The 14,111-nt window shown below is 41.3% G+C and overlaps 1 protein-coding gene across 1 annotated transcript in view; it reads right to left on the bottom strand.

Annotated features, from left to right (window-relative positions):
* LOC146866022 (transmembrane channel-like protein 2-B) overlaps nt 1-14,111 on the bottom strand; it is a 704,484-nt gene that overhangs the window by 85,551 nt on the left and 604,822 nt on the right. The window contains exons 17-18 of the mRNA XM_085633032.1: nt 6,172-6,297; nt 916-994 (exon numbers count right to left, since the gene is read on the bottom strand). Of these exons, the coding sequence (XP_085489158.1) occupies nt 916-994; nt 6,172-6,297 (205 nt within the window). The remainder of the gene's footprint in view (nt 1-915; nt 995-6,171; nt 6,298-14,111) is intronic.

The raw sequence follows: 14,111 nt of genomic DNA, 5'->3' as shown, positions 1-14,111 counted from the left end.
TGTCCTCTTTATAGACCTTGGAAGTGATATAATCATTGACATCTAGCCAGTATTATTATCTGTAAATTCCAATTTGGTCTCTTCAACATTAACCAACCTGGGGCCTTATTACAGAAGGTGCCCCGGGGGCGTAACAGGTGTTTGTGCCCGCTTTGCGTTCCCTGGGGAACTTTGGTATTATAGAAGGGCACGCAGATGCTTTAACGCCCCCTTCTATAATACCAATAGCACTGGTTCACTTAAGGCGCCAGCGCTAATTTTAGAGGGTCTTCCCTCATTTGCATAGGGGTGTGCCATATGCAAATGAGGGGATTCCTTTGACTCTGCCCCCACGTCATATTACAGACGATGGTGCAGAGTCAAAGAAGCACTCAAGAGGCGCACTGATAGTACGCCATTTAATTGTGGCGCACTGTCAGTGTGCCCCCTTAGAGAAGCCCTCGGCAGGGCTCCCATGGAACCCCCAGACAACCCCTTTGAAAGTGCAGGCGGGTGCCGCCTGCAATGTGAAAATACGGAGCAGCTGCTCCGTGTTTTCACATGATTGCACGGCACCCAGGGCAGCACGAGGTCACTGCTGTCCTGGAGGCAGCGCATGCACCAGAATCGGGCACATTATCATTGTTTGTGCCGGGCACACCTTTTGAAAGGTGCACTGGGTGCAAATAATGATAATGTGCAATACAGCCCCTGGTTGTCTACCACCTATTCGAATGGTAGGGCTGGTAACTCAGCAAGCAACTGAACTTTGACTCTACATGGTAAACAGAGACAAACATGTATCTACAAAAACTACAATCATCAGTAAACAAAAAATAAATGCAAAATTCATCCCTGTTATTTACAAACACGAGCTAACAAATGCATTCTCAATTTTTGGAAAGTCTACTGTGAGTAAGAAGTGTGTGTAATTACCATCTGCATTTTCTTCTTCAGCTCTGCGTTGGAATTCTGATATGCTTTTGAAACTGCATTCAGGTAATAAATTGCAAGACTACAAAATAAAAGAAGTTGAAAAAGACGTTGTCAAAACTTTGAGCTATTTGCTAAAGAATATGCTGTTAAGTAAACGCCAAGTCAACATAACTGAATTTCCCTTTTGTAGATGGATCACACACCCTTCTCAAATTATAAACCAGAAATACATAGATTTTTCTACAAATCTTGTTCTTCTTTAATCCAAATTCAAAGCCTCGACTACTCCCTGTCAAACAAGGAATCTCCGAGACAGTTCTTGTTTTGCGCGACTTGCTTTTTGGGATGCAATAAGAGCATCAAGTGTATTTTCCATCTGTCAGGATAAGTGCCTACTCACAATCTCACTTTCTTAAAATACAATGTGGAGCTTCTCCTCCATAGGGTCCATAGGACCATGACAACAGGTACTTAGTGTAGTTGAAAGTGAACTTTTTGGCAGATTTCCCCTAAGTGATTGTTTTAAGATTTGTGCCAGTCTTGTACTGGTCACTCACACATTGGGAAGATTCATTAACCAGGCAAATGCTGCAGCAGTTTGTGGAATGGCTTGAATGGTATGGCGCATTTTGAGCTGCAACCAAAACAATAATGTAAAGATCACACTTTGCATAACACATTCTGATTGTCAGAGTATTTTGACAAGGTATTTGTATTTTTGGTTGATCAGGGTTTGTTTAATTTCACTCCTGAACATTTGAATGAAGACAGTGATGTGAGTGGAGGATGGCAACAAGTTCCAAACTCTGGGTGTGCAGCCAAAGAATAATTTTGGATACATTTGCACTCGAAGTTGGATGCAGGCTATGTATTGAGAGTGACCCTATTAATTTTTCAAATCTGAGCCAGATTGCATGAAGATTTGGAATGAAAGGATTTATGTTTTTGTTCGTACCCCTTAAAAGACATCTGCTCTTTGTGGGGATGTAGAAGGGATGCGACATGGAGAGCAGCTTTGTGAGATGCTAGACTAATTTAAAAATCCCTGGAGTTTCTGTAATTAAGTTTGGCAAGAACCAATAATTTGACCACTTCTTAAATCAGCCTGGTGTGACAAGAAATGGAAGAGTGTGGATGGCCCAGGTTTGAGTGGATTGAATTATAAATGATGAAGAGTGACCTGAACACAAATGCAATTAAGGGCCTTGGCTAAGTGAGCGATATGCTCTGGAGAGGAGTACTACCAATTTAGTTATGTATCATCCATGTTTTATAGGTGTAATGTGCCCAAGCAAGAAAGTCCCCAAGAGATTTGAGAAATGCAGTGAAGATAAAATGGGCTAGAATTGATCAATAAAAACAGAATCAAAAGCTACAAACTGTGGCATGTTGAGCACATAACCTTGGATAAAAAAAAACTACTTAACATCCAGCCACGGTCTGTGCAGGTAACAGCGGTGGGGCAGTGGGGCCGGGTAAGGGGGGATTTCGAGGCACGATGCAGAGGGAGTACTAAATAAATGATTACTTTTCCCTTTGCATCGTCCCTCGAAATCCCCTCTTACCCGGCCCCACCACTGTCACTTGCACGGACCACAGCTGTTATCCCAATTTCACAGGGAATAAAATGTTAATTGTTTTTCTCAATTACACTTCTAGTTATTAAGAAGGGCATACCCAAAATCAATGGGACCTGGGTGTAGGACAGTATAGAAAATAGTGGTCCCAGTACAAATACATTTAAAGAAAAAATAACAAAAATTCAGGAAGTTGATTCGTGCTATAGTGTTATATCATCACACTAAGCACATATATTGATTAGAGAAACAATTTACAAAAAACATTAGTATAAAAACTGTTGGTGTGCCCAACTGGGTGGAGGGAGGGGGAGGGTGACTTGAGTGAGGTAGTGAGGCAAGTGATATACAATATTAAAAAAAAATCACAATCCAATTGTTGGGCATATAACTCAATGCCACACATTCATATTAAAGTTCAGAACAAGTTAGTTCACAATCATTTACATAGGCATGTACAATACAAAGTCACAGTGCAAGAATGCACCGTTGATGATACTGGCATCTATAATGTGTCGATGTTTCGACCCCAGATACCATGTAGGTTGGTTCTAGTCCTTACTGACGGGGTCTTCCTCAGGACAATAGTGAAGGTGAGTGTATCTGATGTGAAAAAAGCCTAGTAGGTACACAATTTCGTCAACGACAAAAGGGCTCAGATGCCTCCGATGGGCGTGGGTGAGAGTGATGAACACTCAGTAAGGAGAATGAATTGCAAGTAAATCCTTCAATGCAGTATTAGTGCTGCTTGGAAGACCGTGGTTGTACCATTGGTCACGCGTTGAACTCAATCACAATTACTTTACTCCAATGGATCCTAATAGGTCACGCGATCAGATTGCGTGAACTATTACGATCCATTGGAGTAAAGTAATCTTCCAAGCAGCACTAATACCGCATTGAAGGATTTACTTGGAATTCATTCTCCTTACTGAATGTTCATCACTCTCACCCACGCCCATCGGAGCCATCTGAGCCCTTTTGTCATTGACGAAATTGTGTACCTACTAGGCTTTTTTCACATCTGATACGGTGCCCCTCTGCACTCACCTTCACTATTGTCCTGAGGAAGACCCCGTCAGTAAGGACTAGAACCAACCTACATGCTATCTGGGGTCGAAACGTCAACACATCATAGATGCCAGTATCATCAACGGTGCATTCTTGCACTGTGACTTTGTATTGTACATGCCTATGTAAATGATTGTGAACTAACTCGTTATGAACTTTAATATGAATGTGTGGCATTGAGTAATATGCTCAACAATAGGATTGCGATTTTTTCTTGAATATTGTATATCACTTGCCTCACTACCTCACTCAAGTCACCCTCCCCCCTCCCTCCACCCAGTTGGGCACACCAACAGTTTTTATACTAATGTTTTTTGTAAATTGTTTCTCTAATCACTATATGTGCTTAGTGTGATGAAATAACACTATAGCACGAATCAACTTCCTGAATTTTTGTTATTTTTTCTTTAAATGTATTTGTACTGGGACCACTATTTTCTATACCACAATTACACTTCTATGCAGGATACATGGCTTCTGATGTTTTCACCAAAATACCCGAAAAAATCCAATGGAAATTTCACTTATTTTTCTGAACATGTACAGTTCTTTCTGCCACCAAGCATATAATCGTAGATCTTTTCACCTCCAATTATTTTAGTAAAAGATTTCTTCTGTTTTTAGGCACTTTTCTAATTTTAAGACAATTGATACATTTTTTAAGAATCTCTCTCTGGAATTATGAGAAATTAGCATTAGCAGCATCCTCCAATTTGGCACATGAATAGAAGCAGCAGGATTTGAGAATAATAATAAATAATAATAAAGTGGGATGGTGTTAGGATAAGAAGGGATGTGAATAAGACAGGAGAGTTCAGCTGGTGGCAATTAGGCAAATAGAAGATTGGAATAATAGGAGAAGAAGGACATTTATTGCTAACGATGGAGCACAAATATAACAGAAATAGCAGGAATGTGTGGAAGTTGAATCAGGAACTAAATATGAAAGCCAAAATGTGAACGATAAAGATGTCTTGTTGATAACAGAATTGCAGTGACAGGATTCGAGAAGCCAGAAATAAATATAAGAAGAATATGACTGAAGAAGAGGTAAGGTGAGGGATATAAGACAAAAGAATGCCTGGAAATACATAAAGATCTGGAATAGGGAAGAGGTAGAAATACACAAAGTGTTTTAAAATTCAATCTTCAGTAAACTAGTAGCAAGTAGTTTGTTACATATTTTGCAGCAGAGTCACCTTAAAGCAAACTGCTTGGTGGCCTGAGAGATAGAGGATGATGTGTTCCCCTTCTGTAGCACCACGCATGCTAACTGCCTGGAAGCAGACAGGCCTTCATGCCCCACTGAAACTGCAAGCCAATGATGAACCTGGCACCTCAACATGCCTCAGCAGTAGACCCTCATAAGAGCCTTACATGAAGCCTTGTCTCATTGCAGAGAGAGTTGCAATACTTCACTTAGCAAAATTTGAACTGAAGCCTCAGCTATCATGAAGTATACAACTCAAGACTGCCTAGTAATAAAGTAATAAACTACCCAGTAATACAACTCAGAAAAACTGTGCAGAAAGCTGCAGTTCTCTGAGGAATCCCACAGTACATATGTCTATTTGGGTTGCTTATGTTTTGGAATTAAGATTATTTCCATCAATAACAACCAGACTTTACCCTTTATGAATTGGTCAGGAGGAAAGGAGCAAGAACATTCTGTTGAGGTGGCTCTAGGGCAAATTTGTTTAAAATGTACACTTGTTATGAAGAGATCTCAATTGAATCAATTCATTGACATAAAATATTATATAAATGCTAAAATGTTATTGTTCTACTTCTTATACTATAACTACTATTACTATCACTGCTACTCCTACAACCAATAAAATAATAATAACAATCCCAGATGTTTTCAAAAGCTCTCAATTGTCAGTCAAAAGTTGGCGATTTGGCTATAATATTTACTAGGTTGATTGCAACAGAGTCATACAAGTAGCATTAACATGCTGAACAAATATCAAGTAACAATAACAATAGTTACAATGTATGTGAGCTGCCCGCGATGGTTAAACACACACTTGAACCGCTGCAAACCTTTGACACTGAAACCATCATTGACTTTGCTTAATACCACACCACAAAGAGCCCATGCAAATGTGGCAGGACCACCACATTGCAATTTCTCATTGTGAAGATCCCACCAGGAGTGTGGAGTCTCTTTGTGAATTTCTAATTCCTCATGTGTTCCATTTGCTTTGTCCTGAGATATAGGGCTAGATTTACAAACATAAGCACCAACCAATGACTGTAAACATAAGTAAGTTAAAATAAGTCTCCATTTGGCTGAGATTTTTTCTTACTTTGGAATTCATAAAATCCTGAAGTGTCACACATGAACATGTATCCTTCTTATAGACTGATAAAAGCAAGTCTCATTCCCTACACTTACACCTAACTGATTGTCTTCAGGTGAACACTAGTTGGTATAAAATTGTTCCTTAAACATTTTTCACCAAATAAAAAGTTGGTTTTTTTGTACTGCGGATAGATCACTTTCCACATTCCCAAATGTTCTCTAGATAAAACGGGCTTTGTTAGCAATTAGATCCCTGCAAGAATACATATTAAGAAACCTAATTCAACATGAATAACTTACATCATTAGAAGAACAGCAGGTATGATCAGTCCTGGGTTTGCCACGTAGCCGAATATCTGTACAACAAATGCTGGGAAATCTGACTCCATGGTCTCCTGGATTACATCATACATTTTGTTTTTTCCACTAGAAACAAAAAACACGTCTCATTATCATGGCAAAACTATGCAAATGTCAACCAGGCATATCTGAGTATCCGTATTATGATGTTTACTAATTTGTTTCCTAATGCAGATAGGAAAAAACATAACTGATCTTGAAGTTATATAGGAATGTGATCATCAGTTTTGAGGGGGACAAAAATAAATTGGCATTGTATTTTCTCACACATGGAGTGGCTGTCCTTGAGAACTCACAACATACCTCTGCATGCAGATCTACATTGAGCGACCTTAGAGGTTTATCTTTCAAAGTAAAAGCAGTCTCAGAAAATATCTTCATATCAGCATGATATTGCATGGTCTGACCCTATCCATGAAAGTTTGTTGAGATCTCCTGCCAAGAATAATTTCTTAAATGGGGACAAACGGTTCATTTTTCAGCACAATTCTCAAATATTGAAGCCAGTTCACAAAGGTATTCATTCCTGAGTATAAGGAGTGATGCTCTTGTAGTATTATTTAAGGGGTTATTAAACGCCTTTGTGAATTGGTCGCAACACGTTTAAACTGGAAATATTCTTGGATATAATTTTATTAAATTAGCTCTGATAGAAAGACCAATGCCATTTTTGTACCTTTACTAATAGGAAGTCGAACATTTGGGACACTTCAAAAAGGCATCCCTGAGTACTCCTGTAGTACTACTTCACATACTCATAAATGTTTTTATGAATTTCTCACAGTAGCCTTGAAAGCCGAGCCTTTCACATAAAATTTTGAAGAACAGTCATAACACATATCATTACATCAGAATTTAGCACATATTTGAGGAGTAATATGTGAACGCATGTAAAGAAAATGTGCTTGCTCGATACTTGTCTGGATAGTAATTTGCTAGAACAAGTAGCAACATCCTACTCACCTTCAGACCTCCCTCAGACCTCCGGTCTGTTTTACGGTCTGCTTGGTTAGTGTTTTCTGTTGATTCCTCTGATATTAATAAAAAGATTACCTACATCAAGCTCAAATCCATTCCATCTTCCATATCTTGCAAACACTTGTACAGCGTGCCTTCACAAGTTCAATGAAGCCCCATTTTGCAAACATGGGCAACTTCTTTGTGATTCACCAAAGTGGGTGACTTTTATTCTAGTGCCTGGGCCTATGTTCTGGCCCAATCCAACCCTGAATATAATGTGATCCCAATGGAATGCTGCAGAAGGGGCAGCTTACCTACGATACTGCTCGTGGCGCAGACCCACAAAACGAGGAGGAGGAAGGAGGTGAGTGCATACTGGTCTGCTGCTCTCCTAGAAGTGACTTGACGGAAGAAATTCTGCATAATGGACACACACCCTTAAAATGCTCAGGTAAGAGAAGGGCACCTTCAAATACACCCACACACCTACTCAGTGTGTGTCTGTGATGAGGTAGTGAGGAAAGCATTGGCAGGTACTGCAAAAAGTGGTAGTTTTGTCACAGCTCATGGAGAGAAAGTGTTTCGACCTGAGCTCTGACCTAAGCTGAGCCTAGCACCATAAGACTTGCTCCATTCGGATACAGCTCCCTTTCCTTCCAGCCAGATGTTACCAGTACGGGACACGGTTGAGACAATGGAAATAAAAACTATTGCTGAGCTGGGAGACAAGATCACTGCCAACACCCATTAGGTAGAAGAGGAGAGGGGAGTGGGCAGAGGCTGACAGATGCTAATGTGTGTATGTTTGTGTGAATGAGTGTACGGGTGAGCAATTGTATATATGTGCATATGTGAGCATGTTGAAGTGATTATGTATGTATGATTACGCATGTGTGGGTGGCAGCCTGTCTGGGAAAGAAGCTGATGGTTGGGGGTGTTGAAGCTTGATGATGACCCATGCATGTAGCATTATTTGTTCTCTGACTGACCATGGAGGAATACGGACCCATTCTTGACATACTGTGGGCCTTCTGGAGTAAATTCTCCATCCTTGGTATGATTTTATTTCACCCTTGTCATATAGAAGGCTTTCTTGGCAAAGTTATGGCTAACAGTGGCCCACACAATAGGCATACTTGACAACATTCTGGCTCTCCCTGTAGTACGCAATTGTTTACATATTGTAAGTATTTTTGACTAAATTCATAAACTCCCTACCATAATGGTGGCCCATCAGTCTGAAATTGTCCATATGTGGCAGCAGTTTATTAGAATACTTTATGAACATCTACATTAATGTAGAGGAATCAAACAGTTATTAACTAAAAATAAAATAATTTCTATTTTCTGAAAAAAATATGCTTTTTTCTTGGAATGTATTAATATTGGGTTATCATTCATGAGGGGTGGGAGCCTCTCAAATAATAAATGCAATACTTGTCAGGGTGAATCAAAAAGTCACTAAATAAACCTTTGCTTAACCCTCTGGTACCTTGGCACAAAAGCAGTCAGGCTTAACTTAGAGACAATGTGTAAAGTATTTATTCGGCACTCAGTCAGTCAATCCACTTTATTTGTTTTTTGCATACAATCATAAAAGTCAAATTAAAACAGAATATGCAAACAAATCTATCAAAAACGAATCTACCAAATAACATCAAATGCTGTACATAAGAATACGATATCAAGTGAATGTCTAATTTATGTTTAAAAAAAGAATAAAAAGACCATACAAAGACTGAACACAGGGTATCAATACATCCAGAGACACAACTCAACCATGTGACTGGCTCGTAGCCTGACAGCTGATTTTAGAAAATTAAGGACATAAAAAGTAAGTACTCAAGCAGTAGAGCCAGAGATGTGAGTTTTTACCATTTTGTGTGAAAATAGCGCCAAAAGGCACAAAGCGTCACTCAGAGTTATCTGCCTGTGCTGGACCGGGTCAAAGTTACATGTTCAGGTAGATTGCAATGAAGCGCGGATCAGATACAGGCACTACATTCCTCCTGGTGAAGGGTTTAAAGTCTCAAAGTCAAAGTCCACGTGAGGAGCCTTAGCTGGAGCTTTGTGTTGGCAGGGGTTGCGAGGAGGTAATTGTCGGCGCATGGAGCAGATTACTGCTGGAGCTTTTTGTTGGCAGGATACGCAGGCTGTTTGACATGAAGAGCAGGTTGCCATCTGAATTCGTGTTGGCAGGAAATGCGTTGATCGTTGCTGATGCAAGGAGCCCACTCAAGAGCCCCAAGTTTCTACATTTTCACCTGCAGCTCAGTCTTGAAGAAGAAGGAGTACATTCTGATGCCAACCAAGGATCCAGGACCTGGGGGCACATCTTAGTGAACAGAACTCAATCCTGCAGAGGCCAACAGCAAGGATTAGGCAGGTCCAGTTGATGCTGTTAAACTGGGCAGTTGCAGGGAAGGCCTCTAGAAGCTTCTTCTGCCCCTGTAACTCAAAAAGGAGGTCAGCCAACTGACCCTTGACGTCACCCCTTTGGATTCTGGGTTCAAGGCAAAAAAGTCCAGTCTTCCTTCTTCAGGCAGTGGGGAAGTCCTTTTCTGAATCTTCCACAGGTCTGGATGTTTTTCGAATGATACGTTCTGGGGGTGTTATTCTTATAATCAGTGCCATCCTTTCAATGGGGAATGTCCCCTCTGTCTAACCTTCCCCTTTTTCTGGGTTTGGCTCCAATCCGTCTAGAGGGACAAGGGCAGGCAGGCCTAGGCATGAGCTACATTTGACAGTGTCAGGGCAGGGGGTGGGCAGAGCTCTTCGGTTACCCTTTGAAGTTCAGGGAGGGCTGTTCAGGAGAGGAACACCCTGTACCGACACCAAAGTGCATTTCCCCCATGTCTGTAAGGAAAACACAATACACCACTGGTCACCCATTCACAGTCATATGGCCCTAGACACTAGCAGAAAGGTATATTTGGTTTAGGCAGAACATGCAAACAATCTAAAAGAGCCATTTTCAGAATAGGAGCTTAAAATCATATTTACCATTAAAGAGGATTTTAAATTACAATTCAAACGAGTGGAAGAAGATTTATCTACCTGTTCCCAAACTAAAGTTATGACTTATTAAGTATAATAGGCTAAACCAGAGTTAAAGACTTTAGGAGTTTTCACTGTCAGGACATGTAAAACGTAAGCACAAATGTTCTGCTATTTAAATACCATGCACCCTGCCCAATAAGCCTGAAGGGCCTACTGCAAGTGTGCCTTTTAAGTATTAAAAATGAAGGTTTAGGTCTGAAAAAAGGTTTATTTTGCCAAGTCGATATGCATTTTTAAACGGCACTGCTGCCAAGACAGATATTACAGTGCTACCTTAGTGGGTGGCACAATGAGTGCTGCAGCCTGCCTGAAGCACTTCATTTGCAGGTCCTGAGTACATGTATTACCATTTACTAGGGACTTATAAGTAAATTTAAAGTACCAGGTGTAGGCCAATTTTTCTGTCTGCAAAAGGCTAAGGACAAGCACTACAACTGGTTTGCAGAAGTAAAGTGTGCAGAGTCATAAAACTCAACAAAAATGGGTTCATCGAAGTAAGGCAAAAATCTGGGAAAAACGCGTGGTATGGGCCTGGTCCTACAGCTTGGTACCTGGAATTATACGCTTATGCCACATCGTCTAATTACACCCAGTGGGCAGCATAAAGTTAGCACTAGTGCCTATTTGTTTGTGTTTTTTGTGCTTTTTTAGTAGAGAATGCATCCTCATGTCCCAATAGCACACTATAATATAGCTCCAAATGCTGGTTTTGACTTTCACATAATTATGTTTAATATTTAAAAAATGTCATATAATTGAGCAAAAGTAACTTACATGAATTTTGCATTCCCTTACTTTTGTAAAGTGTATTAGTAGCGAAGTAGTGATAAGTAGTGACTTACCACTAGTAATAAGGTCACAAACACAATAAAAGGCTCAGTTAGGGTCTCAATAAATTATTCCCTTGCTCAACCCTTGGTAGCCGGCAACAAACAAGCAGGCTTAACTTAGGAGACAGGTCTGGAAAGCATTAAAAAAAATCAATACATTAAATAAGTAGGAAAAAACACACAATAAAAATCCAACTCCAATTTATAAAAATAGACTTTATTATTATGAACAAATAAACACCAAAACAACATAAATCTAATGTAGGGATAGGGACAGAATTTTTAAAGATTACATGTAAAGCTAGTGCTCAGAAGCAAATAGTTCTGAAAGGGTTAAAAAAAGGTCATGTTGCTTACACTTACTTCCAGAAGTGTTTTGTGATGCAGGAAAGTGGCACACAGCACCAGCCAAGGGTTCAGAGGCTCTGGTTTGCTTCTTGGTGTCTGGGACTACAGCACCCACAATACACCTGGTAAGCTTATGGAGCTTTTTACAAACGTTTCTCCAAGCTTCTCCAAACTTCTGGAACTTCATCCTGAAGTTCCTCCTTGAGAGTTCAAAGTGTCTACTACTCCAATCCAGGGGTCTATAATCTCTCAGATGGTCCTTGGGATGTTGGGACTACAATTTCCACAATGCACTGGTCACATCGTCAAAAGTCCACTGGACGACTCCAGGATGGGGTCTTCTTGGTGGAAATGATGTAGGTGAGCTAAGTTAAACTATAGCTTGCTGGGAGTCCCCTCCTTGATTCTTCTTGAAGCAAGGCAAAGTACCTAGGGCTGTAGTTCCAAGTGTACAGCAGTTGCTGTCCTTCAGAGTGCAATCCCTGTAGATGCTGGCCAAGGTTCCACCAGGGCAGGTCTTCACCTCCTTGTAGTTTCAGACAGCAGATCTGAGTTGCTTGGACACTCTTTCATATTTATGCTGTGTTTCTGGGTGCCAAACAGGGGTGAACCGCTGACCAATGGGGTGCAGGGTGCCACCTAGGTGTATGACCACTTAATCCAAAGTGTGGCATATTCTTGTCCCAGAAAGCACTATTCTCTCAAAATCCAACATGGAGAAAGTCTCTCCTATGGGATTAGATCTGGTTAAGCCAACCGACTGGTGTGACTACGTTTCACTGACACAACCCTTCCAAACCCCTGACTAATCTAATTACTGAGGCTGACGGTACAGGATATAGGGGTCTGCCTGTGCAGGCCCCAAACTGTCACTCTCCCTTTGAAGGCCAGTTTGGCTCCCGCACCCTCTTCCTACATTTTGACTTCTGCAGCTAAAGATCTCCACCCACAGGAAATCCATTGTCTTCTCTGACAGGACACTTCACACCTCATCAAGGAGCTCTGGTTCAGCCTGGGAAAAACTGGCCAATCAAGAAAGGGAAGCTGGAAAGCTGAATTTTTGGCTCACAGAAAAGAAAGTTCAATAACTTATTTTCTGTAATAGTTGTTATAAATCTAACAGTGGCAAGTAATTGGATGTATCTTAACTATTAATAAGATACCTTGAACTATATTTGTAGGTGACTTCTGTCGATATTTACACTTAAATAAAATATCTCAATGTTCTCATATGGAGCGATTCACTACAATGGGAAAAAATGGAATAGGCAGGTTTTCCTTCACCATGGTACCCTACCCCATGGGGCACCTAGGGTAGACCTTAGGGGTGACATATATGTAAAATAAGCTAGTTTGAGACTTTGGAAGTACCTTTAAATCCAAAACCGATTTTGCATATACATTTAGGCCCCTATTATGATGTCAGTTGGAAAGACTCTGACCGCAGGTCACAGGCTTTCCGACCGACATCCCTGGTTTGACTTCCAACCTCCTAATTACAATGAAGGTGGTCCGAAGTCAAACCAGCCGGTCATTCCGGCTGGCTTCTGATGGGCTCAAGGAGCCCGTCGGCCAGTCGGAACCTTAACGTTTAAGACAGCGTTTCTGTCGTCAGAATTACAATGTCGGATTCACACAGCCTTTCCATGCCAGCCTTTCCGACATGGAAAGGCTGTCGGAAAGCGACTTTGGGAGGCCCTACCAGGCCCCCCTTGCCTTCAAGACCTACTGTTGTGGATCTGGGGGCACCTATGGTGCCCCCTGTAAATCCCTGCACCCTGTACCAACGAGTGCAGGTATTTACACAAACCCCCATTTCTCTATGGGGGCTTGGACTGCAGCTGGTTTCTGACCGCAGCACAAGCTCTCATAGGGAAATGGGAGTGTGCGACCACACCATGTGAGGTCGCATCATAATAATGTGGTCGGGACTGACGACCGGAGTTGGTTGATAACGATTCCACGGCAATGTCAGTCGCAGGGTGCCTCCAATTGATATCATAATCTGACCCTTAATGTAAAAGCAGCCTGAAAGGCAGTGCTGCCTTGAAGATGACAGCAGGCATCAGGGGCGGATTCTCCCTTAGAGCTCTGGGGCTGTGCCCTCCTGATATTCCTTCACATTCCTGTACAAATATTAAATAGATCGATTTATTTAGAGATAAGATCGTAACTTTAAACAAATTGACGTATTTAAGTCTGGGCTGTGTGTCCCAGGCTGCCTGCCCCTCCTCGGTCTGAAGCAGGAGACGGAAGCCAGATAATAAATCACATTTCTGAGCTGTGACGCACGACGCAGGGCTTACTGTTCTAAAGGTGTTCAAAATTAATCACTTCCATTGTATTCTACTGCAGTAGCCACTGTGGGCCAGTGATGCTTTCAGCGTCATAGTTTTGGGTCTTGATGTCTCTGTCCCTGTTTGAGAGCAGCCGTCCGTCATTCACAGGCAAAGATCCCACCCTTTCCCATTCGTCACATATAGGAGTGGACACAAGTACGCGTGATATGGTGCCTTGTTCTTGGTAATGGTAAGTGTTAGAATTCTAATCTTCTGTTATACATATTGTGCTGAGACCCCTCGCAATACTAACCTCCCCCACTCTGACACTCCAGGCCCGACTGCACGTCGCTGGCCCTGATAGAAGTGGAGCTGCTGCATTTGTTCCCCCACAAAATGGATC

This window comes from Triturus cristatus, chromosome 2_1, assembly GCF_964204655.1.
Source record: "Triturus cristatus chromosome 2_1, aTriCri1.1, whole genome shotgun sequence".
Taxonomy (NCBI): domain Eukaryota; kingdom Metazoa; phylum Chordata; class Amphibia; order Caudata; family Salamandridae; genus Triturus; species Triturus cristatus.
The sequence above is the reverse complement of the archived record's forward strand: the minus strand, read 5'-3'. Positions and strand labels throughout refer to the sequence as shown.